At 38.1% G+C, this 25,305-nt stretch overlaps 1 protein-coding gene across 1 annotated transcript in view; it reads left to right on the top strand.

Moving 5' to 3' along the window:
• The window catches only part of LOC120626734 (E3 ubiquitin-protein ligase RNF19B-like), a 92,953-nt gene extending 67,648 nt beyond the window's left edge, over positions 1 to 25,305 (top strand). Inside the window, exons 3-9 of the mRNA XM_039894397.1 lie at positions 5,729 to 5,909; positions 10,690 to 10,804; positions 16,477 to 16,664; positions 18,018 to 18,159; positions 19,224 to 19,458; positions 20,086 to 20,293; positions 22,785 to 25,305. Of these exons, the coding sequence (XP_039750331.1) occupies positions 5,729 to 5,909; positions 10,690 to 10,804; positions 16,477 to 16,664; positions 18,018 to 18,159; positions 19,224 to 19,458; positions 20,086 to 20,293; positions 22,785 to 23,167 (1,452 nt within the window). The 3' untranslated portion in view covers positions 23,168 to 25,305. The remainder of the gene's footprint in view (positions 1 to 5,728; positions 5,910 to 10,689; positions 10,805 to 16,476; positions 16,665 to 18,017; positions 18,160 to 19,223; positions 19,459 to 20,085; positions 20,294 to 22,784) is intronic.

Genomic DNA, 25,305 nt, shown 5'->3' with positions numbered 1-25,305 from the left:
TCATTATTTCATAGTACTTATACATTACGGCAAATACGCAGTCCGTTAGGTATTCCAGGAAAACGCTTCGTAATGGGACGTCTATAAATAAGGAATTCTATGCCTTGTCTATTGTAATAAAGATTTTAAACTTAACAGTATTGTTGTTTATCAACATTTCTTAAATATAGTTCCACAGGTACAGGTATGGGTACATACCACGATAATATTTTGGGATTTGTCGATATTTCGACCCAGTTGCATGGATCGTGGTCACGACGGGATTGCGGAGGTACTCTCGTACCTCCGCAGTCAAGTGTCGGGTAGTCTGATTCTGCCCGAGACATCCAACGTGACCGTGGAATTATATTCAAGAAATTGTCTATTATAATATCGTTACTTAGCTTAAATATGAGAAGAAAAAGCTTTTCCAAATACTCACTTTTTAGTGGATTTTTTGTAAATATTTTTTTAGGCTATGACGTTTTTAGGGCGTTAAGGTGTTGAACTGTTATAATATCACTAAAGCCAAGACAAGCGGTTACTCGCAACTTCGGCTGCTTACAAATTTTATACGTTCGTAATATTGGGATTAAGTTTGCAGTTTGCAATTTCAGTTGGCCTTTAATTCAATGTTGCAATTATTAAATATATATTAGACGTTGATTTACAAGTGGTTCACCTCGTAATAAGACCTCGCGCCGTTATGGTAAAAACAATAACATTTAATCGATTCGAAAACAAAATGCAATTTCACCCAAGTCAACTCTTTGTTAACTTGTCTTGGTCTATGTTTTAATTCTAAAAAGTTATTTGCTTGCTTAAAGTCAGCGTCAGGACTATTTACAGTATATACTAATCCAGACGGTGACTGTTTCTTTGTTTGTTTGTTTGTTTGTCCTTCCTTCACGCCCTAACTAAACAACCAATTAACTTAATGGTCATACCTTTATACTTAATTTGCGTAAATTGCTACGTAAATAATTCAATTGCATTGGCTATTTGAACTCTGGACATTGGAAATATGTTTATAAGATCTAATAGATAATTTTATCAGTATCATATAACCAGTCATTTTTATCGGCCGGTTTGTCGATCATAATAATTTTCCATAAGGGCTTGTTTACATTGTTCGGTAACGGCACGATGCCGAGGAAATTGCCGTGGGGAGTCCCCGCGTAAATGACAAATGTAAACAAATTAGCGTGCATGCTATAATCCTTATTCGACATCGGGATTGTGTAGGAGGCCTGACACGAAACGTAGTTAAACGCTTTAAATAATGTAACTAATATCTCTTCTTCTTCTTCTCCGGCCCTTATCCCACGTCATGTCGGCATTACTTCTTCAAACTTAAAGACAGACTTGTTTTAGTTTCGTCATATTTTTTACCACCGACCTATCTGGTACCTAAGGGCTGTGTCTACTACTGGAATAGGTCTACACTCTACTTAACATAATTTTGTAATCGCAACGTTGTTAAATCATAACACGGCGTCGCAGCGGGCAGCGACCCTGCTTTCTGAGTCCAAGGCCGTGGGTTCGATTCCCACAACTGGAAAATGTTTGTGTTATGAACTTGAATGTTTTTCAGTGTCTGGGTGTAGAAATGTATATTATAAGTATTTATCTTATATCTTTAAACGAGCAATTCTCGCGAGTGAATCTCGGAATCGGCTCCAACGATTTTCATGAAATTTAGTATACAGGGGGTTTCGGGAGCGATAAATCGATCTAGCTAGGATTCATTTATATTGTAATCTCGGAATCATCTATATTGGACATTCGACTATTTTTTTAAGTCGACTCATTCGCGGACGCAGTCACGCGGTTTCGATAGTATATATTATTCATAAAAATATTCACCAGTCATCTTAGGGCCCACAAGCTACGCTTACTTTGGGGCTAGATGGCGATGTGTTTGCGATTCATATTAAATAAGTACGAAACCGTTCGCGTGCTATTGCATCTCGCACTAAGTTGTTTTTTTTAAAGCCTCAAAGACATTTAAGACGCTCCAAGTCCACGCCTCGCTTTACCTCGATATTATATAACATTGTATAAACAGTTCATGGTGGCAGTGCGACGTGCGTGACCAAATTAAGCCACTGACCTTTCAAAAAGCGGTACATTCAATAAAGAGTTCTCACTTAGAATTTGACAGCGATCTTGATGCTGAGGACATCACAAGAGTAGGTCACGCTTCAATTAATGTTCCTGTCTGAAAAGCTGACAAAGGCTTGTACGTACCTAAGTAAGACGTTAGATACTTGAGAGTCTCTGTTAAGTTTTTTAGCAATCGTTTACCGTAAAGTCAACATCTGAGGATGCTCCGATGTCGGGGCGAAACATACGAACAGGGTATATTGCAGAACATCTGTTTAGTGTGTAGTATGAAGATTTAAAAGCGGTGATAGCTTCGTCGGTAAGGCTTCGGCTTTCCTTCGTAAAGAACGAGTTCGAGCCCCGGCGCGAACCACTGACTTTTCGGAGTTATATGCTTCTTTAATTAAAGCTATTTTATATCACTTGTTAAACGGTGAAGGAAAATATTGTGAGGAAACTTGCATGTCTGAGAGTTCTCCATAATGTTCTCAACGGCGTGTGAAGTCTACCCATCCGCACTTGGCCATCGTGGTAGACTAAGGCTTTCACCCGTCTCATTCTGTGAAGAGACCCGTGCCCTGTAGTGGACCGATAATGGGTTGCCGATGTTGATGATGATGATAAAGATTGAAGAAATTATAAATTACACCGTACTGATTCTCCTGCTTTTCGCAGAGCGTAGCACATTACGCTTATTGTTCATTCTAGGTATACTTATTCCTCAAAGTGACGAAGTATTTGAGAACCTGTTATTGGCCCGGTGGTATACGAGGAGTGGACCATACACTTCAAACACTTTATGTGACATGATATAAAACTTACATTTCAATGATATCAATCAAGTCGAGTGGGTGTTGAGTTGATATGGTGCGCGAAGGTCACTTACATACCTGAGCTTCGGCCCTAGGGCAGCTATTTCATTAATAGTATGGGTGTAGTGAATATTACGTACTTCCTACCTTCCTGCACGGCTAGCATGGGCAGGAGACAATTGTATTCACGGGGAAAGTATATAAATTTATCTTCTCCCACAGCTTTATAAACTCTCAGAGCATAAATAATATATGTATATTAATAAACGGGGGTAAACTGCTCCTATTCCATGTTCCAGTGATTTAGCAGATGGGCACGTTAATTATATACCTTGTCAGGGGATATAATTTTTATCTCCCGCCCGTGCTAGCCCTGCTGTTAAGATTCTAAGTATTCTAATGAGGTTCAAATGATAAATAGGTACTGGTATTACGAAAAGAATTTAATTTAAAAATTTAATTTAAAAAAGTTGAATTAACGAAAAGTTGTTCTTTATTATATTTCTGATTGAATGGTTATACGTGGCACATGATTAAGCTAAATTTCCTCGACGGAAAGAAGTCTAACTAAAGTTACCATATTATGTCCCGTACCTATATACGAAACTGTCACCGTATTTGACCATCCTGTATAATATTACTACTTGCCCCGGTTTTGTCTCGTATTTCGACATAATACATATTTAAAAAAAAACTGAAAAAAAAATTAAATAAATGAAAAAATATTCTAAATGGCGAGTTTACTGATTAGTTTTGCTCTTTAATTTTAATTAAGTTTGCATTAAAATGTAAATCGAAAAGGGCAAACGGAGGTCAGTTTAGGGTAGGCCATTTTTACTGTAGTATTTCATATCGCGGTTAGTTTGCAACGTTCCGAAATGGAATCCGTTCATGACACGCTCTTAAGTAATATTACAGATTCGATGCCGTAACATCCATTAATACGATTTAACGGTCGCCCCCGATGGCTGCACATACACTGCGGTTCTGGGAAAGCACTCTCCTATATTGCCCGCCATGCCAGCATTCGATCCGTTTATTGAATTTTTTTTATAACCCATTGAACCAGAGCGCTGTCTGGTCAGGGTGAATGGAATTTAATTTCAAATGCCCAGCATGCAATACCTTTCTTCCGATTCGTCATATATGAATTCAGTGAGTAGTGACGATAGATATATTTACTTAACTGTAGTACACTAGCAAATAAATTAATGATTAAATAAATATATATACTAAGACAATACACATTGCCATCTAGCCCCAAAGTGAGAGTAGCTTGTGTTATGGGTGCTAAGATGACTGATGAATATTTTAATGTTTTTATCGGTTACTTTGAAACTGAATGAAAACAGATTCGTATCTTATTTGATCATACAGAAACTTCGATGATAGCTCTTGCCATCTTTTGCTGCATTTAAGCTGCTGGGATCTCTATACACTAAAATAAAAAGAAAAAAATTTAGTCAAATTGAGTTAATCATAATCTTTGTCAGCTCTTTACCGGCCCAGTTCAGCATGCTGGCATACCATCACGGCTAGCATGGGCAGGAGACAATTATCTCCCCGGGGAAAGGATAAAAAATTATCTTCTACCACAGCTTTATCAGCTTTCAAAGCGAGCGCTGGCGAACAAGTCCAAATAATATTTGTATCTTTAAATATCTTTAAACGAGCAATTCTTGTATATATATAATTAGAATCTCGGAACCGGCTCCAATGATTTTCATGAAATTTAGTATACTGGGGGTTTCGGGGGCGATAAATCGATCTAGCTAGGATTCAATTCTAGAAAATGTCATTTTATTCGCGTTTGGTGCAGACGAAGTTGCACGGATCAGCTAGTAATAATAAACGCGGGTAAACTTGTCCTATTCAATGTTCCCGTGCTTTAGCAATTGGACACGGTAATTATATCCCCTTTCAGTGGATATAATCGGGGGATACAATTTTTATCTCCTACCTGAGCTAGCCCTGCTGCACGGTTACACCAGCAACAACCACGCCCTTCAGACCGGAGCACAGCATCGCGACAGTACCTCCCCGGACGATGTATTCACCACTGAGCTATTAATCTATATATATAAAAGAGAAAGTGTGTGGGTATGTTCCGTATAGGCTCAATGAAACTTTCAGAGAATCTCCGGATTGACTTGGCGAGTAATCCTGTAAAGTTTGGTGACGATCGGAGCACTCTTATTTTTGAACTGTTAAACTGTCAAATACAGCTTTTATTTACTATGATGATATTCTATTGTTGGGTGTACATGGGTGTAGATAATGATCTTCACCCGCTCGAGAAGAGAATAGAAGAGAATGAATACGGAGAGAAATAAATGATTTAATATATTATGAAACTTAAATTAAAAATTTAATGATGTAAGTTTATTGTTTAAATAAAATAAAGCAAAATCTAGCCCGGCGAAGCGGGCTGGGTACGCTAGTGTTTAATATTACGCGCAAGTTCTAAATCTAAGTGATAAGGATTTTTATTTTATTTTTTTATTTAATTAATGGACAAATCAACAGATTACAATACCTCTTATAAAACTAAACAGAAAATAAAAATGTAATATTGTTGACCAACTTAGAAACTGCCACAACTTGCGAATAAAAGACAAGAAAGTCAGTTAGAATGAGAAAAAACGATTAAGAAGAGAGACATGAGAGTATAAGCTGTAAGATCCATCAAGCTGTGACATAAAACAGCCGGATCTAGTGCCGCGAACAAAAAACATACATTTTAGAATTACATAATTACAAATAAAAACAAATACTTCAAGATTAAATAGTTTTTTTTTTAAGTTTTCGGTAACACGTTTGTCATGTTACAGGGCGAGGTGCTGGACTGCCCGCTATGCTTGTCCACGTTCAGCGCCGTCAGCATGGTGCGGCTGGCGTGGTGCGCGCACCGCTGCTGCGAGCCGTGCCTGCGCCAGTACCTCGCCATCGAGATCTTCGAGGCGCGCGTGCCAGTGAACTGCCCCGTGTGCCACGAGAGCATGCACCCCTCCGGTAAGCATGCCATATTCATCACCACCCCATTGCCGTCCCACAACAAGAAGGGTGGAGAGTTAAGGCCGTAGTCCACCTGACCCCGCTGGGCCAGAGTGGGTTGGACTCCACACCTTCGAGAACATTATGGGGAACTCTCGGGTATGCAGGTTTCCTCACGATGTGGGGACACAACTATATGGGCACTAGCTATTCTCCTATATAAACAAAAAAAAACTTTTAAACCATAGTTAAAATTTGGTATTTTAATCAGTTCCAACACATAATTTGGCCAAGACTAGCACCATGCCGCAAATATTCATCGATTGTGTAATAAACGCGGCATAACGTCGGAATATTTATAGGCGTGTAAAGTGCAGCAAACTCACCGGGCTAGCGTGGTGGACTACGGCCTTAGCCCTACTCATTGTGAGAGGAGATCCTTGCCCACAGTAGGCCGATAATGGTTTGATATGATGATGTTGACAGAACCAAATGCCAGAGAGTTAAAAAACACATCTCAGTAAATATTTCGAACTAACTTACGAACTTAACAAATTTAAACTAGATGCCGTGGCTTATTTTCATTCTACCGTATTAAATTATGTTGTTTTACTACTTTAAAAAATATTTATATTTCTAGTACCTAACACCGTTGTAAGTGCTAGAATCAAAAGCACATTACAAAGTAGGTGAAGTTGCAAAAATTAAATATTAACACTTAATACAATCCAATAATTCTTCGCCATATCTGATTATTATAAGCACCGTTTAATAACGATGAAATTATAAATCTTTATAATAGCATCTATTGCTATGTAAAGAAAAAAAAACCTTTTTACAGCTATCAATAGTACGGAGTGCGATAAAAACAAATAAAAATTCGCTACGCACTAAATGAATCGTGGTTTCTATTAATAACGATTACTTATCTTTTAACATAAAAACTGTCATTCATTTCATTTCATTGTAGCCTGTGATTATTATTATATCAACATTATCATCGGTAGCATCCATCCATCAAGCGGCAAACTATAGAAGCACGGCTGAGAAGGATTAAGTCCTTAGTTCACCACGCTGGCCAAGTGTGTGGATTGGTGGAGACACACCTTTGAATTTTGATCGAATTTACTCATCAGAAGTTTTACACAGGTGAAGTAGTGAGGGCAAGCTAGATAATTTTAAGTACATAGGTACATTTGCTAGAATAAATAGTTTTTTTTTTCTTAAAGCAATAGGCTCCTGAGCTATCAGTATAGATAGATGGAGTAATTTTCACGGCCGATTGGCGCAGTGGACAGTGTGGACTCAGCTCTTTGAGTCCAAGGCTGTGGGTTCGATGGCCACAACTGGAAAATGTCTGTGTGATTAACATGAATGTCTTCAATGCCTGGGTGCTTATCTGTATATTATAAGTATTTATGTATATTATTCATAAACATTATCATAATCTTAGTAACCACTACTCATAACACGAGCTACTTTTACTTTGAGGCTAAAATATTTGTTTAATTTTGTTTTTTATATTAGTTTTAAGCGGAAGAAATCGCATACAGATTAGTGGAACCTACAATTCGTTTGGATGCACTGTGAGATCTCATAGTAATAATCTCGAATACCGGTGATTGGTGACAACTGCAATTATTTATATCCACATCCACACGTCTTTAATACTCTTTAAATAATATCAAGTACACACGACAATGTTTTATCATCTTGTTAGTAGGGTTGCCAAAACAAAATTTTAAGAATAGAAAATAAAGTGAGCAAATATAGTAGATATTATTTTATTAGTCTTGCAATGTCGCATATTACATTATTTCATTTGCCTATTGGTAAACCAACCTAAAAACCAACTAACCTTAAGCGGGGATAGCCCAGTGGGTAGGACTAAGACTTCACTTTCGTGGGGCCGAGTTCGAATCCCAGCACCTCTAACTTTCCTAAGCTATGTGCGTTTTAAGCAATTAATATATCATTCGCTTCAACTGTGAAGGAAAACGCCGCGACGAAACCTGCACGCATGAGATCTCTCCATATTGTTCTCAAGGGCATGTGAAGTCTATCAATCCGCACTTTCAATCGGTCTAGAATTTGCAACTCTACCGGGAAGATGAGGCAGTAAATAGAAAACCACACAATATGACTAGGTATATCCACTTGTATACCAATCCGCACTTGGCCAGCGTGGTGGACTGCGGCCTTAATCCTTCTCATTCTGTAAGGAGACCCATTCTTTATGTCCAGCAGTTGACGTCAATTAATCGGTTGAAGGGATAGGATTTCAACCCTATTGGGTGGGAAGATGTGGCAGTTCATAGAAAACCGCATATATACATGCGTAACGTTAACTATTTTATTGGGCCATTAATATTTTATGTACAGAGCGGCATTGATTATATGATTACAACGTTAATATCATCTTTGATGCGGAATCCGCGGTTTGTTTGTACTTGTTGTTTATAATTTACGTAATGGTGTAACAAGTGCAGTTCGTTCGGTTAAATTATTGTATAATAGTTTTCGCGCTTTGAAACACGCAAATTATTATACAATAATTTAAACAAACAAAGAAATATTACATGTTACCAAGGCGAGCGGTTAGCGATGTGTTGTAAGTTGGAGGTTCCAGGTTCGATTCCTTTCAGGTGCACCCTGAAGGGAAGAAGTTTACCCCCGTTTATTATTACACATATATTATTTGGGTATTATTTCCACTTGTGCGCCAGTGCTATGAGAGTCGATAAAGCTGTGAATTACAGTATGAGAGTCCAGATTGATGGTATCCGTTAAGAAAGTGTTGGTCCAAAACCTTTTCATAAATGGCAAAACGAGGATAAGAAGATTGCAATAAAGATCGTTTTTTTTCACCTATGCTTTTGAAGGCATCAAAATAATTAACAAAAAAAAATTTCTTTAAAACTACCTTCAATAGCGTAGAATCAATATCATATGAACCTATTAGCGGCCCGGGTCTCCTAAAGGGCACGGATCTCCTCCCACAATGAGAAGGGTTTAAGGCCGTAGTCCACAACGCTTGCCCAGTGCGGATTGGTGTACTCCACACACCTTTGAGAACATTATGAAGAACTCTGCAGGTTTCCTGACGTTATTTTCCTTCTCTGTTGAAGCAAGTGATATTTTAATTGCTAAAAACCCACATAACTTGGAAAAGTTAGAGGTGCGTTCTGGGATACGAACTCGTCCCCCCGAAAATGAATTCGAAGTCCTGCCCACTGGGTTATCACCGCTTCAGTGTAGATTAGATACGAATATTATAAATGTGTTTTGTTTGTTTGTCCTTCCTTCACACTTCACATTCGCCTTGATTCTTGACATAGAGTTAGTTGAAAGGACGGAGAGTAACGTAGGCTATTTTTGATACTGGAAAAGTGGCGTGCACAGGGTTTTAACCAGGGTACGTATATAGAAGGAAGATGGCATGAAATGGAAAAATTCTTCTCCTGTATGAGACATAGAACGATTGTATGCATATTGTAGTGCTTTTGTGCTCGTATGAAGTGCCCAGCAATGTTTTCTTCGCGTTCTTACAAAGCAACCAAATGTCTTATTCACCTTAACACCGTTTTGAGCGCAGTTAGTTCACTATAACAGTTATTGAAAGGACGGAGGGTAGCATAGGCTACTTTTTATCCCAGGAACACTAAGGGTTCCCAGGGGATTAACACGGAGGAAGAACCTGGACAACAGCTGGTAAAGAATAATCGTTTGTTAGGGAAAATTCACCTTTATTCTACCGAGCGCTAGTCAGAATATAAAATTAATGGTACTATGGGTATCCAGCTATATGCATCAATTATGCCACGGGCGGCGACAAAATCAATATCACAGAAATAAACGCATCTCGTTATAGATCGCTGGGGAAGGCCGTTATCAGTTTGCCTCACCAGTGACTACATCTGCGTAAAATGGACTGTGTTATGTCGAGGCATAAAGTAAACTAGAAAACTTTAAGTCCAGAAAAGCTTTTTGTGACAGAGCTCGGCTGAGGAACTACTACCTCCATGCTGCATTATTACTGTGTTCCGTTCTGAAGGGCGCGTTTGCCATTTTGATAGCGCATTGGGGAGGAGCTCAACTTAACTTTCGAAACCAAGTTCGAATCCCAGCAAGTACCTCTAACTTTTCTAAGCTATGTGCATTTTAAGTAATTAAATATTACCTGCATGCCTGAGAGTACCTACTGCACAATGTTCTCAAAGGTGTGTGGAGTCCACCAATCCGCACTGAGCCAGCGTGGTGGATTATGGCCTTAACCCTTTCCCGTTATAGAAGGAGACTCTTGCCCTGTAGTTTGCCGGTAATGGGTTGATATGATTTGGCTTAACATCTACGCTTCAGGTTGGTGGACGTGTTTCTTGTATGTCCTGCGAAGTGATTTTTTGTTTATATGAAGTTTTCCACTACCTAACCATCAGGGTAGCCAACTTCTTGGTCCTCCAATTCATCATCAACAACCCATCATAGCGGCCTCCTATAGGAAACCGGTCTCCTCCCAAAATGAGAATCATTTAGGCCTTTGTCAACTAAGCTGGCGAAATGCGACTAGATGGACTTCACACGCCTTTGAGAACTCTCAAGCATGCAGGTTTCCTCACGATGTTAAAGCGCCTTTAAAGCGTGTGAAATTTAATTGCTAAAAAAACGCAAATAACTTAAAAAAAATAGAGGTGGCTCGAAGTTGGCCCCCTGAAAGTGAAGCCGAAGTCCTCACCACTAGGCTAAAATGGCTTAAATGGTCCATAAATTATAACTATACAACACGGATGATTGTTTGCAGATGTACGCCGGATAGTGGACAACCCGACGTTGTACGACAAATACGAGGAGTTCTCAGTGAGGCGCGCGCTCGCTGCCGACCCAGACACGAGGTGGTGTCCTGCGCCTGACTGCAGGTAAACCTTTAACTATTCCGGATCAGAGTGCGAAATGAGAGATTTACCACTTAAGTGAACTTATTCGATCGCATCAGAGTTGAGAGAAAGAGCGCGATTTGGTGACTTCAGATTACTCGTACTGTAAAAGAACTGAAATTAAAATTTGTTAAACCGGTTAATTTCAATCCATTGAATGAAATTAAAGAAGAACCGGTTTCTCTGTTTAACCGGTTAAAAAAAGTGAAACCGAAACCTTAACCGAAATGATTCCTAAATTTTTTCCGGTTTCCGAACCCTGGTGCATCGTACTCCTCAACCTTTTATTAAACTGGATCGAATGCATGCGATACAAAATATCGGAGTTAGTATAAAGGCCATGTGTTTATTAAGTAAAACATCACTTTGTGTCGCTGTTGTTGCACTCCTCAACCTTTTATTAAGCCGAAACGGTTGCATGAGGCACAAAATCCCGGACTCAGAATAAAGAATAAAGTTATGCACTCCGGGCGCGTTCAATAGGTATGGCGAGCGCACGATCGTTTACCTAGTTCCTCGCCTTATTAATGAATTACCCACTGATGTACGAGACAATATTAATCCTCGTAATATTAAGAAAAATCTGAAGTCCTTCTTTTTAAGTAACTTATGATCATTTTTATACACAACATGGTAAACTGGCAATAATGTTCTGTAGTTAACGTACCTAGACTTAATTCTCTGTTAGCATATATTACAAACCTGGGTGGTTTTCTGATGCTAGCTATAAGTATTTTTTATTTTTTGGAAACTTTATGTAATAAATAAATAATAAATAAATAATAAACGTCTTATATTTATTACTGTTAACTTAAAATTCTGTTTCTTATACAAGTCAAGGCTTTCTAAAACATCTCTCTTTCTGTCTTCTCAACTCACTTATTACTAACCGTTAAACTTAGATATATTTATTCTTATAGTAGCCTCCTAATAATAAACATCATTATATATTCTAGTTCTATATCTGTCCGTCGCATTCCTTATAACTGAGGAAAGTGTCCTCCGCCATTTTTACACAGTGGCGTACCATTTGATACGACTTTCTGCGACACGTAAAGCTTCATGATCTTTTGTCCGTTAACAGTGCAGATTTGCAGACTAAGGCCCAGGACACTGGGCCTCGATGGCACATCAGGCTGTGCCATCGAGGTCACTTGCGTTCCATTTAAACTAGTTCCTAAACATTTATAAATATTAAATACTAAATAACAAAGTTTGCTTTCATTATAGAAAAAAGTTAGTAAAAATGGAGTGTCCAACAAATAAAATTGTCCTATAAAATGTTCTCGCACGTTATTGCTCGGATTTAGATATTCAATTTGGCCGCATTTCCTGTGCTACATTCGGAAGAAAGCACACTCATATGATTTAAATAACGCACCAAAAGAAATACGTGTTCAACAAAGACTAATTCAAAAAAACAAAACGCATTTATTTATAGCTTCTTCCTTTACCTACGCATAGCTTTGAGATAATAATTTATGCAAAAGTCGGCGAAGGGAACGAGAAAACCCACGCAAGACTGGAAATGACGTCACGCCAGTCAATGGAAATGAACCTGTGACATCACGAAACAAACAAAAACACGACACCCACGACACGTCGATATAACGCACAAGTTACGCATAGAGTATTTATTTCCTTGAAAGAAAGTATATGTTTATCGCAATACTAAGTTCGTTTTAGAGTACCATTTATACAACGTGTAAATGAAAACCGAAATAATATTCCACAGGCTTTAGAGGTACATTATGTCTCTGAGACTTATCTGTGAAATCCTGATAGTAATTGAGTAAACCACTGCACTGCAATAGTTTTTACTGATAGGAATCAGATATAGTCCTAAAATCATATGCAAAAATAAAACCTTGTGAGTCCTGTCACTTTATTCGGTACGCGTCGCGTAGCGTAGGTACTATGTGCGTGTCGGTCTTTTATCTTCAATAGGGTTTTATAAGTAAACACATAGAATGTTTTGAATTCTTTTGTATGGAAAAATAAATAATATATCTCCTTTGATTTAATATTTTTACAGAGGGATTTCTTAAAAATATACTTATGCATCATTCAATATTATTTAGTAATTCTTATACACGTTGTATATTTCAACCAATACCTGTATATTAACTTTAAGCCACATTTACATATGTGTGTGAGTGCGTATGAACGTGTGTGTGAATATAAACGGTTAGTGGAAAAGGTAATAAATACTAGGCCGATGGTTTATGTTTTCATAATAAGTAATCAAAAACTTTTGTTTCACAACATTTTCCAATACTTTTACAGTAATAACTGTACGAAGTTGGCATAAAAATACGCAGTGCCAATCATAACATCAGCTGTGCTTACATTAAGGTCAAATGGGCAACAGCAATAAGGTTAAGGTCTTAAAAAATAATTAGTTTTTACACACTTGCAAACACTTACACATACGTAAATGCCAGTTAAATTATTCAAATTAGTTGGATTTGTCAATTTTTTTTATTTATTTATTATATATGTTCCATAAATTGTGATTGTGAACATAAGATACATGAAGTGTACAAAGGAAAGCTTATCTCTATAAGAGATCTCTTCCAGCTACCCCAGGATGTGAGTAAGATGATTTAATTGTGGTATAGGTCAAATAAAGGTACAATATACTTCATAATAACTACTAAGGATATTTAATATATCTAAACAATAAAAAAATTCTACATACTAATAGAATAAAATTTGAAGATACAAAATACATAAAAAATAATATAATAAATATTTATATAATATAAATATATATCTATAAAAAGTAAACAGTGATAAATATACTAGGACAAAGATAGATAATGCTCCTTTACATTGTGTTTAAAAGAGTGCACCGATCGGCAGTGTCTAATACGTTTTACATACGTTGTGGTGGCAAAAATGAGGATTAGACCCCAAGCAGCAAAATGTGTGTTCCGATCTGGAGGGCGTGGTTGCCGGTGTAATTAAAGGGAAGTAAGACTCAAAGCCACTTTATAGAACCGTTCTCTTGCATGCCCTCTGAAGTGTCACTCTGTTTACGTAATTATAAGCAGAGTGTAAAAAGAAGCAAACAAAGGATTATAATGCTGCAAAAAGGGCGTCTACAATATAAAAATAATACTGCTTTAAGTAATCGCAGTAAGCCACCTGAGACAAATCCGAAAATCCCTGTATCGTGCAGCGGTTGTATTTACTGTGTAAACATATTGTGTTGATAGTGAGATAGCTGCATGAGACACGAGCTAAATTATACTTACACGTAAAGCTTACACTCGGACTCGCGTAACAATTTAAGCACCATTAATCTTTATATCGGCTACACGGGCTGACCCCATATAATCTAATTAATATAATTTTGCGGTGCCCACGAGCTAATAGACACTTGCCCATTAATTCGTTTAATTAAACCCGCCGATACTGGCGGGCTCGGGAAAATTAAGCATTCAACCGTCGCGCCCGCTCGTGGAAGGTAATATAGTTGTTAATCTAAATTACAATTTAAGAGATATTTGTTAACCAATAAATGGGAAAATTCTTTTATGGAGCACTGGGTCGGTACACACTCACACACCAAGTGATCAAGAGGCTACTTACCTTAGTTAGAAGATTCCTAATTATTTATTATTTATAGGTTTGGTCAATTTTAATTTATAATATAGTAAATAAGATAATAGTTATTGTTGTAGCTGTGGATTTTTATCTGATTTAAACTTGATTATTATTATTATTATTATAATAATTAACACACATTAGGTACTAATTTACTATAAAATTATTACATTACTATTAGTACACTAAAGTATCTCGGCTCTATGCACCACCACTCAACTCATAGAAAATTTTTAAAACTAAAAAGAACCGACTTCGTTGTACGTAAAAGCAAGAAATAAATATTTTTTACAACATTTTTTAAGTTGATGCCAAGTTAAATGTAAAAAGTTAAAATGTGAAAATCATATAATTCGTATTCCTTTTTATATAGTAGTTAGGAAAATACCAGTAATTTTCTTGTGGACAACATAAGAAAATTCATCCGAATTGAGAACCTCCTCCTTTTTATTAAGTTAGCTCCACAACTTGTTATATTAGGCTATGGCGGCAAGTCTTAAAGTCTTCAAGTTCTGAATGTTGTTCCTGTGGACAAGAAAACATTCATCTCTATTAAAGATGAGACAAATGCTACGCTTATATCAACCAGCACGCCTATAGGCAGGAGACAATTATATCCCCGGGGAAACGATAAAAATTTATCTTCCCCCACAGCTTTATCAACTCTTACAGCAAGTGGAAATAATATCCAAATAATATTTTATATGTGTAATAATAAACGGGGATAAACTTCTCCTATTACAAGAAGACTATCTACTATATTATTGACAAGAATTATATCCCTTGTCAAGGGATATAATTCTTGTCTCCTGCCTGTGGTGGCCCTGCTGAGCGGCCCAGGATTTAATGAGGTGTACAAAAATTACATTATTATGAGCAGTCGTGCAAATATAATGATTTCCGTACGGCTTCCATAAAGGTATGTCTGTGGTATATTATGAAGATTAAGCTTAATTTCCTATACTCCGAGAAAAGCAGGAGAATCTGTATGGTGTAATTTATAATTTCTTCAATCCTCATACTCCACACTAAACAGATCTTCGGCAATGTACCCTCTACGCACGTCTCGCTCCGAAGCTGGAGCATCCTCGGGAGATGTTGACTTTACAATGAATAAAATGAGCGGTAAAGAAGAATGATAAACGCCATATGACCGACGTAGAAACTGCTCGGCTGGTCTATTTTAGTAACTTTCAAAGCATTATGTCATATGGAATTTTACTATGGGGTAATGCTGTTGATATTAGCACTATTTTCGTGCTGCAGAAAAGGGCTGTTCGTTCGATCTACAGAATTGGTCTGAGAGAGTCATTGAGAGATAAATTTAAAGATTTTAAAGTAATGACAGTGTATAGTCAGAAAATATTTGCAAATTAAATGTATGTATGATTTATGAATCATTTCTAAATTTAAGAAAAAATGTGACTGCAATAATTTAAACATTAGAAGTAAGAATAAACTTACAGTGCAATATACTAGTTTTCATAAAATTCCTAATTTGTTTAAAGGAAATTGCATACAATTCTACAATAAACTACCCATTGATATCTTGGAGATGCCTCTTAAAAAGTTCAAAGTTGTATTAAACGTAAGCTTATAGAAAAGTCCTATTATAGTATAAAGGACTACGTTATCGATAAAAAAGCTTGGGTGTCAATGATTGCTCTAACCAGATTGCTCTTCTTATAATTTTAAATGACAATGTGAGATAGTGATAACAAAAAAAAAACATCCGGCTAAGTTTGTTGTGGGCTTCTTATTAGACCAGGACGCGTGGAATCTTTATTCAAGTACGCCCGTACGTACGTACTTTAAGTTTAGTTTTAAGCTACCTACAGCTTAAAACTAAACTTAAAACAAACAACAAATGCAAACTTAAAACTAAAGCTACGAGGGTTCCAAAACCCTCGTAGCTTTAGTTTTAAGTTTACGAATATGGTTATCGTCATCATCTCACTACCGTGTAATTCTCCTACCGGGCCTACTTGAATAAAGATATTTTTGACTTTATTAAAACTATATTGTATGACTGTGGGTTCCAGCTTCGCAGTAGTGGCGACCGGGTGCGCGTCGTGTCCGAAGCTAACTTGCCTGGCGCCCGGCTGCGGTGCGTCCTTTTGCTACCACTGTAAGGCGGCGTGGCACCCCACGCAGACGTGCGACGCGGCTCGCCGCAGCCGCCAGCCGCCGCCGCGTGCGCCGCAACCATCCCACAACGACATGGAGCACGGTGAGCGACCAGCGTTATCATGCATCCCTAAACCTACTCTGAGCGAACGTTATGCAGTAGTAGTACAGCTTTTTAGTCGGAAAAAGCTATTACTGTCAGCTCGTCCGTGGAAGTAGCTACTACTGCCATGCGTATATCTGTTCCGGTCTGAAGATCGTGTTGATGGACACTTTGTAGGACGCGCTGAATGTTCGTAGTTCTACGTCCGTCAATCCTTACTTTTTTTACAAATATTTTAAATGCGAAAGTGTTTTGTAGTTTGTTCGTTCGTTTGTCCTTCATTCACGGCCTAAATAAGCAACCAATCATTTTGATTTATTCGCATAGAGTTAGTTGTAAAGACGGAGAGTAATACAGGCTACTTTTTATCCTACGGCTTCCGAGGTACTCTTAATAAACGCGGACTAAGAACGCGGGCATCAGCTAATTATTTCTACATTAAACAAAGAAAAAAACGAGTGTGCTTTGGCTGAAATAAAACTTTGAGAGAAAGAATATGTGCGCATACACTGCTCTCTCTTGCTCCTGCAGTGTGATAAAGACAACTTAGATATACGAACCTTAACTGGCTATGACATGAAAGAGAGAAAAAAAATGTGTGCTCGCACCTCAATCCTGTCCCTACAGTAATATACAAAACGTAACTCTCTCTCTTTCTTTGTTGACTAAATTTTATCTTCCTCTCAACTTCCGTTCGCTTCGCCCGATAACACTTTTCGTAACGCCCTCGTCACGCATCCACATTTGCGTAAAGAAGTTTTACAGCAAGTAGATAACCAAACAATATTGCGGTGGTGAACATATTTTTGTTTTTAACACCAGCTGCAGAACATCGTTTTGATCACAGAATTAAGAACATTGTGTCCATAAAAAGTTAAAAGCCTTGCGCACTCCCACTTCACACCGCGGATTACGGCACACACAACGTTTAGAACATTAGAGGTAAAAAAATAATAGTTTAAAAAAAACTAAAAAACACGCTTTTTATAGAAAACCGAACTTAAAAATAGAAAATAAATTTTAATAAATTTAAATTAAGAATAGTTTTAAAAATTTCAATAAATATAAGTTAATAAAAGTGTGAATAAAAAAAATGTTTTATTGTAAAAAAAGCGTGGGGGCGTGGTTTCAATAGGTATAAATATTTTATCGACAGATATGAGTAAAGTGATTATTATTTTGATAATATCTTAAAAAGCACCCTAGTGTTAATAATCACTGACAACTGCTAAATGAAATAACCGGTGTTCGAGCAAGTTCGAGTTCGAGCGGTTTTTGATTGATATTAGTCGTGTACACGGTTTCTGTATGTTCGTAATTCTGAGGTTTTGATCGCAACTCGTTATATCGCAGGTGAGGTGAAGCCTTGCCCTCGTTGCTCCGTGCTCATCGTGAAGGTCGAGGACGGCTCGTGCAACCACATGGTGTGCTGCGTATGCGGCGCGGAGTTTTGCTGGCTGTGCATGAAAGAGGTGTCCGACCTACACTACCTCAGGTGAGACGGAGCTCGAGCTGTTACGCTGCCTTCAGCCGACAGCATATGTTTATCTATTAAGGTTGACTTATAATAATAACGTTTAATTCAGATAAAAATCCACAGCTACAACAATAACAATAATCTTATTTACTATATTATAAATTAAAATTGACCAAACCTATAAATCCCTATCCCTATCCCTACTTCCTTCCTAATATTATAAATGTGAATGTAAGTTTGATTGTTACGCTTTCACGTAAACGCTACTGAATCGATCATCATGAAACTTTGGAAACATATTCTTGGAGGTAATAGAAGTAATATAGGATACTTTTTATCCCGAAATTAAGCTCAGTTCCTTTGGGAGAGGTAATGAAAAAGTTTGCCGATTTTACACAAGGACTATATAAAAAATTTTAGAAATGTTCTTCGTTAACCTTTAACAGATAAATCAACTAACAATGCGATTTCGATTCGTCCTATAACGATTACTATTTTTTGTAAGTGAGAGGAGCTCAGACTGGTCAGACAGTTTTCACTTTTCAAATATTGTTTATGCGAATTGAATTTTTTTTTTATAAGAATACACAACTTAAACATTTTAGTACGACTTCACCTAAATTTAATGTCCATGTGTCTCAAAAAAACAAACACAAACGTAGACGAAGGGGCATCAGCTAGTAATATCAGCTTATTGCTTGATATTTTCAAAATATTGTTGGAGCATTATATATATATATATATATATATATATGATTTATTCTGTATATTATGTAGTATTAGTATGTTATGTAATGTATATCAATTATTTATTTTTAAATTGAATGTTACACTATACCGTTTTCCGTACTAAACATGCTTCATCAACCAAAGGTTGTCTAAAGGAGATCGCTTCAAGCGATAAGGCCGCTTTTGCGCATAAATATTTATTAATCTTTTGTTTTGTTCAATTTGTTTGTTTTGTAAGTGCAATAAAGACTTTCTATCTTCTTCTATCTTGTACACCGTGCAAACTATACGTGGAAAAAGGACGGTGATAACTTGAGAATGACGTCAATAGCCGTGACTTGTTCTCCTTCCAGTCCAAGCGGCTGCACGTTCTGGGGTAAAAAGCCATGGTCGCGGAAGAAGAAACTTCTCTGGCAGCTCGGCACGCTGGCCGGCGCGCCGCTGGGCATCGCCGTGGTGGCCGGGGTGGCGCTGCCGGCGCTGCTGGTCGGCCTGCCGCTGTGGGCGGGGCGCCGCGCGCACCGGCGGCTGCGGCGCGCGCGCCCTGCGAGGCGCCGAGCGGCAGTGGCGGCCGCCGTTGCCGCTGCGGTGAGTTACGGCTTCAGATATTTGCGATTGTGGAATTTTATGCGAAACTTCCTCGTAATCCTTGACGGCCTGTGGGTAGCGACCCAGCTTTCTGTGTCCAAGGCGGTTGGTTCGATTCCCACAACTTTAACATGTTTTTGTGATGAACATGAATGTTTTTCTTTATATTCTAAGTGTTTATGTATATTATTCATAAAAGTCATCTTAGTAGCCATTACACAAGCTACGCTTACTTTGGGGCTAGATGGTGATGTTGTGTATTATCGTAGTATTTTTTTTTAGAATCGTTGTGACCTGAAGCACGATTAAACGAAAATGCGTCACGATAAATAAGCAAGTGATATATTAATCAACAAAACGCATATAACTTAAAAAAGTTGCGGCCTGAAATTCGAATTCGGCCCCACGAAAGTGTCGAAGTCCTACTGGGATGTCACCACTAATAAATATAGAAAAGAAATACGATCGAATTGAGAACCTCCTCTTTTTTTGTAAGTGGGTTTAAATGGACATTAATCGATCTCAATCTCTCATAGGCTTCTTTGTGATTTAATAACACAGTTTTTTTTTTATTCCGCTACAAGCTAGTCCTCGACCGCGGTAACTGATATTTTGTTTGTTCTACAGTTGCTGGTGTCACCGCTGGTGGCCGGGCTGGCGGTGGGCATCGGGGTGCCGATCCTGCTGTTCTACGTGTACGGCGTGGTGCCGGTGTCGCTGTGCCGCGCGGGGGGTTGCGCCGCCGCGCCCTCGCCCTTCGACGACGACCGCGACCAGCCCGTCGACAACCCTCTGGACCTGGACGCGGCCTCCAGGCGACTGGAGCCCAGCATCGGTGAGCAGCCTTATATACCCGTGCGGCTAGCGCTCGCGTGACGTCATCAGCCAGCGGTAAACGTCTAACCGCACTGGTCGGAATCTGCTCTGCATTGGAACTACGAAGGTGTAATATAAAGAATATTTTTCACGCAGTTCGTGCCTTGATTGTGTATCTTTATGACAATCAGATACAGAATCTTAACCCCTCAAGCACGTATAGCATACAACAGGAGACAAACATTATATCCCTTGACAAAGGATAAAATTATCGAGTCAACTTGCGAAAAATGCACAGTAACAGGGAATTGAAAATTATCCCCGTTTATACACGAATATTATCTCCACCTTAGCGCCAATGCTCGAAGAGTTGATAAAGCTGTGCTGTTTCCGGGGAGAAAATTGTCTCCAGCCCATACTAGCTGCTGTATTGAGTAAATTTTCCGAAAGGTAGTTTCCAAATGCAATACACACGGTATAACTGGTTTCGATTATGTTATTTCATTAAACAGTCGAGAGTCTAATTACATTTTTTTTTTGCGATACGTACTTCTCCGTGACTTCATGAACGCAGAAAGGGGAAACGAGAGGAGCGTCGTAATACATCGACGTGCATTTAATTGTACTGCAGTATAAAGTCCATTCGCTTAGATAGAGTTGCCTTTGTGCCGTGCTAGCTTGGCCCGTGCCGCATTTTGTCAACAAAGGCGCCGCTGCGCTACCAAAGTACACCCGTAGGAGAATTTGGCATTTTATATCGAAGTGCCAGGCTTGTGAAAGGTTATGTTTGTTGACTTTGGCAGAAAATGTGTTTTCGTACTTGTTTTAGTACCTACGTTGAACAGATATTATGTATAAGGTATCGATATTTTAGTATGGATTTAGAACGTAATGACGTTGGATCCTTTCTTACAGATAGGTTCAGGAAACAAAGAACTCAACATTTCCGGTGATGAAAAATAGTATATTTTTTCTTTCATTTAAATCTTCCTAATATTTTTCATTTAAATTTTTATTTATCATTATAATACCATAAGAATAAAATAGAAAAACAATTTATTCATCAAACAAGTACTTACATTAAAAAGTAAAATTTACAAAAAAAAAATGTATAACACCTGCCGGTGTACCGACAGTATTAAATTGAACAGACTGTACACTCGCTGGGAACAAGCGACCGTAGATTTTGGAACGCCCTGTCAAAAAACCCATGTCCAGTAACGTGGCTAATATTGTATGGAAATGACAGCGCCACCTGTCGGAAAATTTACATAATGCAGCAGCAAGCCTTTGGAGCACATATCGCTTGAATACTGGGACAGGAAACCAAACGTAAGTGAGTTTTCTATAATCTGTTAAGCAAAATAAGCATGGGAGATACTTCTGCCGCACCATACATCCACGGTTTGTGGGAATTCTACGACTGCACGCCATTGTGGGTAAGCTTGACACTAACACTTTCATTTTAATATTCCTGATATTGCATTTTATCCTTCTCTTAACCAGTAATCGTCAGATCGTGAACTGTGAGGTCCAGCTCGACAGCTTTCAACGTTTTGCTGAGGCTTTCAATCCGTTGGTGAGTTCCACTGATCTCATGAAGTAATATCCGGCGGCGTTCCAATCAGCGACGATAGAAAGTTTATCGTGATAGTACCAAAGTATTCATTAATTTTAGAAATGCACCATATAGTGGTAACATCTTTACTTTCGAGTTCGACCTCTTTTCTAAATAGTTATTTATTTATTTACTGGTATCCATGCCTTAACATAGACATGAGGCATTTTCATCCATAAATATGTCGAAGAAAATTATTTCGGGATTTTGGGCAAGAGTTTTGGGTTCTTGCGTAACCCAAGTTGTATTTTTTTTTTGTTTTTTTTAATCGAAAGGAACTCACTGAGTATTTACGATGGAGCTGGCATGTCCACGAGCATAAAAGTCCCTAAAAAAATTAGAAGATAAAAAAACCTTTATTACCACTACAAGTTGAGTCTGCTCTGCAGTCTGAGATGGTAGCTGGCTAACCTATTCGAACACCCATATTTATAACCAGCTATGGCCAAATCCAAATGTAAAAGCGGTGATAACGCATTGGGTACGAGCTCTACATCACTTTCGAGTGAGCGAGTTAGAATTCCAGAACGCACCTCTAACGTTTTTAAGTTATGTGCGTTTTAAGTTATTAAAATATCACTTGCTTCGACGGTGAAGGAAAACATCGTGAGGAAACCTCCGTGCCTGAGTGTTCTACATAATGTTCTCAAAGGTGTGCGGATGTTCTCAAAGATGTGTGTTGCTTTAGCAATAAAACCGCCTTTGCATACCAATATTTGTGTATTCCTGACGAATTTGTGTGTTTGATGTGTATATCTATCTATTCACTTTTCAACAACAGGCGTGATGCGTTAAGAACGATTAATTTAATGATTTTTCTATATTGACTCCAGCCCGTCAACTGAACCACTGAAGCTGTATTTCAGACTGAGCAATAACCGTTTGTCCACAGGTGACGCGTCGCTCTCAGCGGGGTCCCAGCAAGCCGAGGTGCGGGCGCCGTCTCTCGCAGGCCTGGCGGGCTCCCTGGGCGGACACGAGGCCGCGTCCCCGGCAACCCACCGCCTCGAAGTCACCGCGGACGTAGCCGCCTCTGACACGGCCAGCGCTGCCAGCTGGCCTGACGACCTGCCCTCCACATCAGCTTCGACCTCCAGATCCGCCGCCAGACTACGGAGCTTATTCCTCTACGGATCAGCTCACCCTCCCTCGGATCCTGAAGTTGGAGAGTGCCAACAGCCCCCTATCTCTCTAATCACACCCTCGCAACGCGTGGAACTGTCGGCGGCGTGCGAAACGCGCTCCGTCCGATCTCCCTCCCCGGACGCCTCGTAACGAACGGGTGTATGAACAGTGACCGAACAAGTGGTTCCGGCGTGGATAGTGCGATAATCTCAGAGGAGTTGTGAACTTGAGTGTAAAGTGAACAAAGTGAACTTAAGTGAAAAGTGATATATTATAAACCCGAGTCATGATTGTCTTGATTACTGACTGACCGCAATGTTTTTGTTTTTTGTTGATTTTAGATAAATAGCCATATAAACAAGCAAGAGGCGCTAAAGCATAAAATACTACACGGATGCTGAAATTGAGATATATGCATTTTTATCAGACCAAAAGTAATTTTACGCCTATTTGAACGTTTGAAGGATACTTTGTTACTAAAGGATAAAACATACAGCTCCCGGGGCGGAAGTCACGCAAAGCTCAGAGCAATAGTGTAAAAAGAACTCCGATTGTATAAAATTCCACTTCAAAGCACATGCCTCCTCTGTCATAGAGAGGGATTTAGTACTCCACTCTGCTTTAATGCAGATTATGATGAAATGAGTTTGGCGAAAGCTTATAGAGATTATAAAATTAATATTAGCTCGAAGCGTGTATTATTTGTAAGAAGTTGTTACTATAAAAATTACGCTAATTAAACGGCTAAACAAAAGCTGCCGCCCCGGCGGCTGTCTGTTTTACCCTTAAGATATTAAATATCCACTGACAAGGATATATGACGACGATAGTATTAATTTCCTTTTTCATACTCATCTTATAATTTAATCAATATTTTCATTACTCTTTTTAGTAAAGACAAAAGACATTGTTAAGTAAGGTATTTTTTTTAATTATAATTAAAACATACCTTTAAATACAAAATATATGTTAATTTTATTTGTTTTTATTTATTTGGATAGACGTTTTTTTTTTTGGTTATAATACTTTACAGTTTAACACTTGAAAGTAATGGAAATATTGTTTATGTTTTAATTCATAAGACATGTTAGAAAAACTGACTATACGCATCTGTATAATCGGATTCCTTCTGTACAGCCATTAGTAGAAAGGGAAACAGGGTGATCGATAAATAATGTAATGATAATGACATGCAATGAATATATAGTGAGTCAACTTCATGCTACGGTACTCATTGAGCTTACCGTCGCGCAAGTAAATCGATGCCGACGCCTGCAGGCATCCGCACCGCAGGCGTCGTGGGCAGGGTAGGATCGCGCATTGCAACCATTCGTTGCACTGTCGGACGGCCGCGTGTTCTGTTCACTCACTGTATACGCTTAACACATAAAATAATAGTATTTCTAGCATTTAAAGTTTAAAAAAACTTAATTTATAATTTTTATAATTTTTAATAGTGTTGTAATGTACCTACACTTGGGGGAATTATCATTTTTATAAGTTAAGTAGCTGAATTAGATAAAGCGCTCAGGCCGCGATTGCCAGAGAGTCGCAGGTTCAAATCCTGTCGGTTCCGTTAAATTTTTATATGCATTTTCAATTTATAAAACTTAATTTATATTGTATGGTTTTTTCAAATAATATCAGATAAACGCTAAAATGTATGTGATCTTAGTTAACATAATTAACACTACATAATTGCAAAGTATATATGCAGATAGTAAAAATTTGTAAACAAATTTATCACAACACCATTAGTTGTCATATCCGACTCACTGAGATAAAAGAGAATAACAACCCGTTATGTATTATCAAATAGTTGCGTCATGCACTAGCATGTGTCTTAACCATATTTAATAAAAAACAATCTCCTTTTAATATAGCGGCATTTATTTTAGTCTAAAGTGAATTGAGGTTAAGTAAAAATGCATTGTTTCCATATAAGCGTCAAAGTATGAACCTAATATTCCTTGTTTTGAAGTTGTATATTCTGTAATACTGATTTTATTAAACAAACGTGCTATGTGTGCTGACTTGAGAAGTTTTAAATCATAAGCTTTAAGGCAAGGAAAATAAGTTCGAATTACTCTGTTTTTACAGCAATTTCTTACTATTGGCAACAAAACGAATATATTTTTCTACTAAGTATTCCTTGCATATATGCAGTAATGAAAGAGCATAAATATAATTATATCTAAAACTACCTGTGTTTCACTTGAGTGGCTATCTTTTAAATAAATATTTATTATCTAATAAAATTAGTAGTCTGATAACCACAAACTCGCAGC

The sequence above is a fragment of the Pararge aegeria genome, chromosome 10 (assembly GCF_905163445.1).
Source record: "Pararge aegeria chromosome 10, ilParAegt1.1, whole genome shotgun sequence".
NCBI lineage: Eukaryota > Metazoa > Arthropoda > Insecta > Lepidoptera > Nymphalidae > Pararge > Pararge aegeria.
Note: the sequence above shows the minus strand (reverse complement) of the source record. Positions and strands in the feature narration are given on the sequence as shown.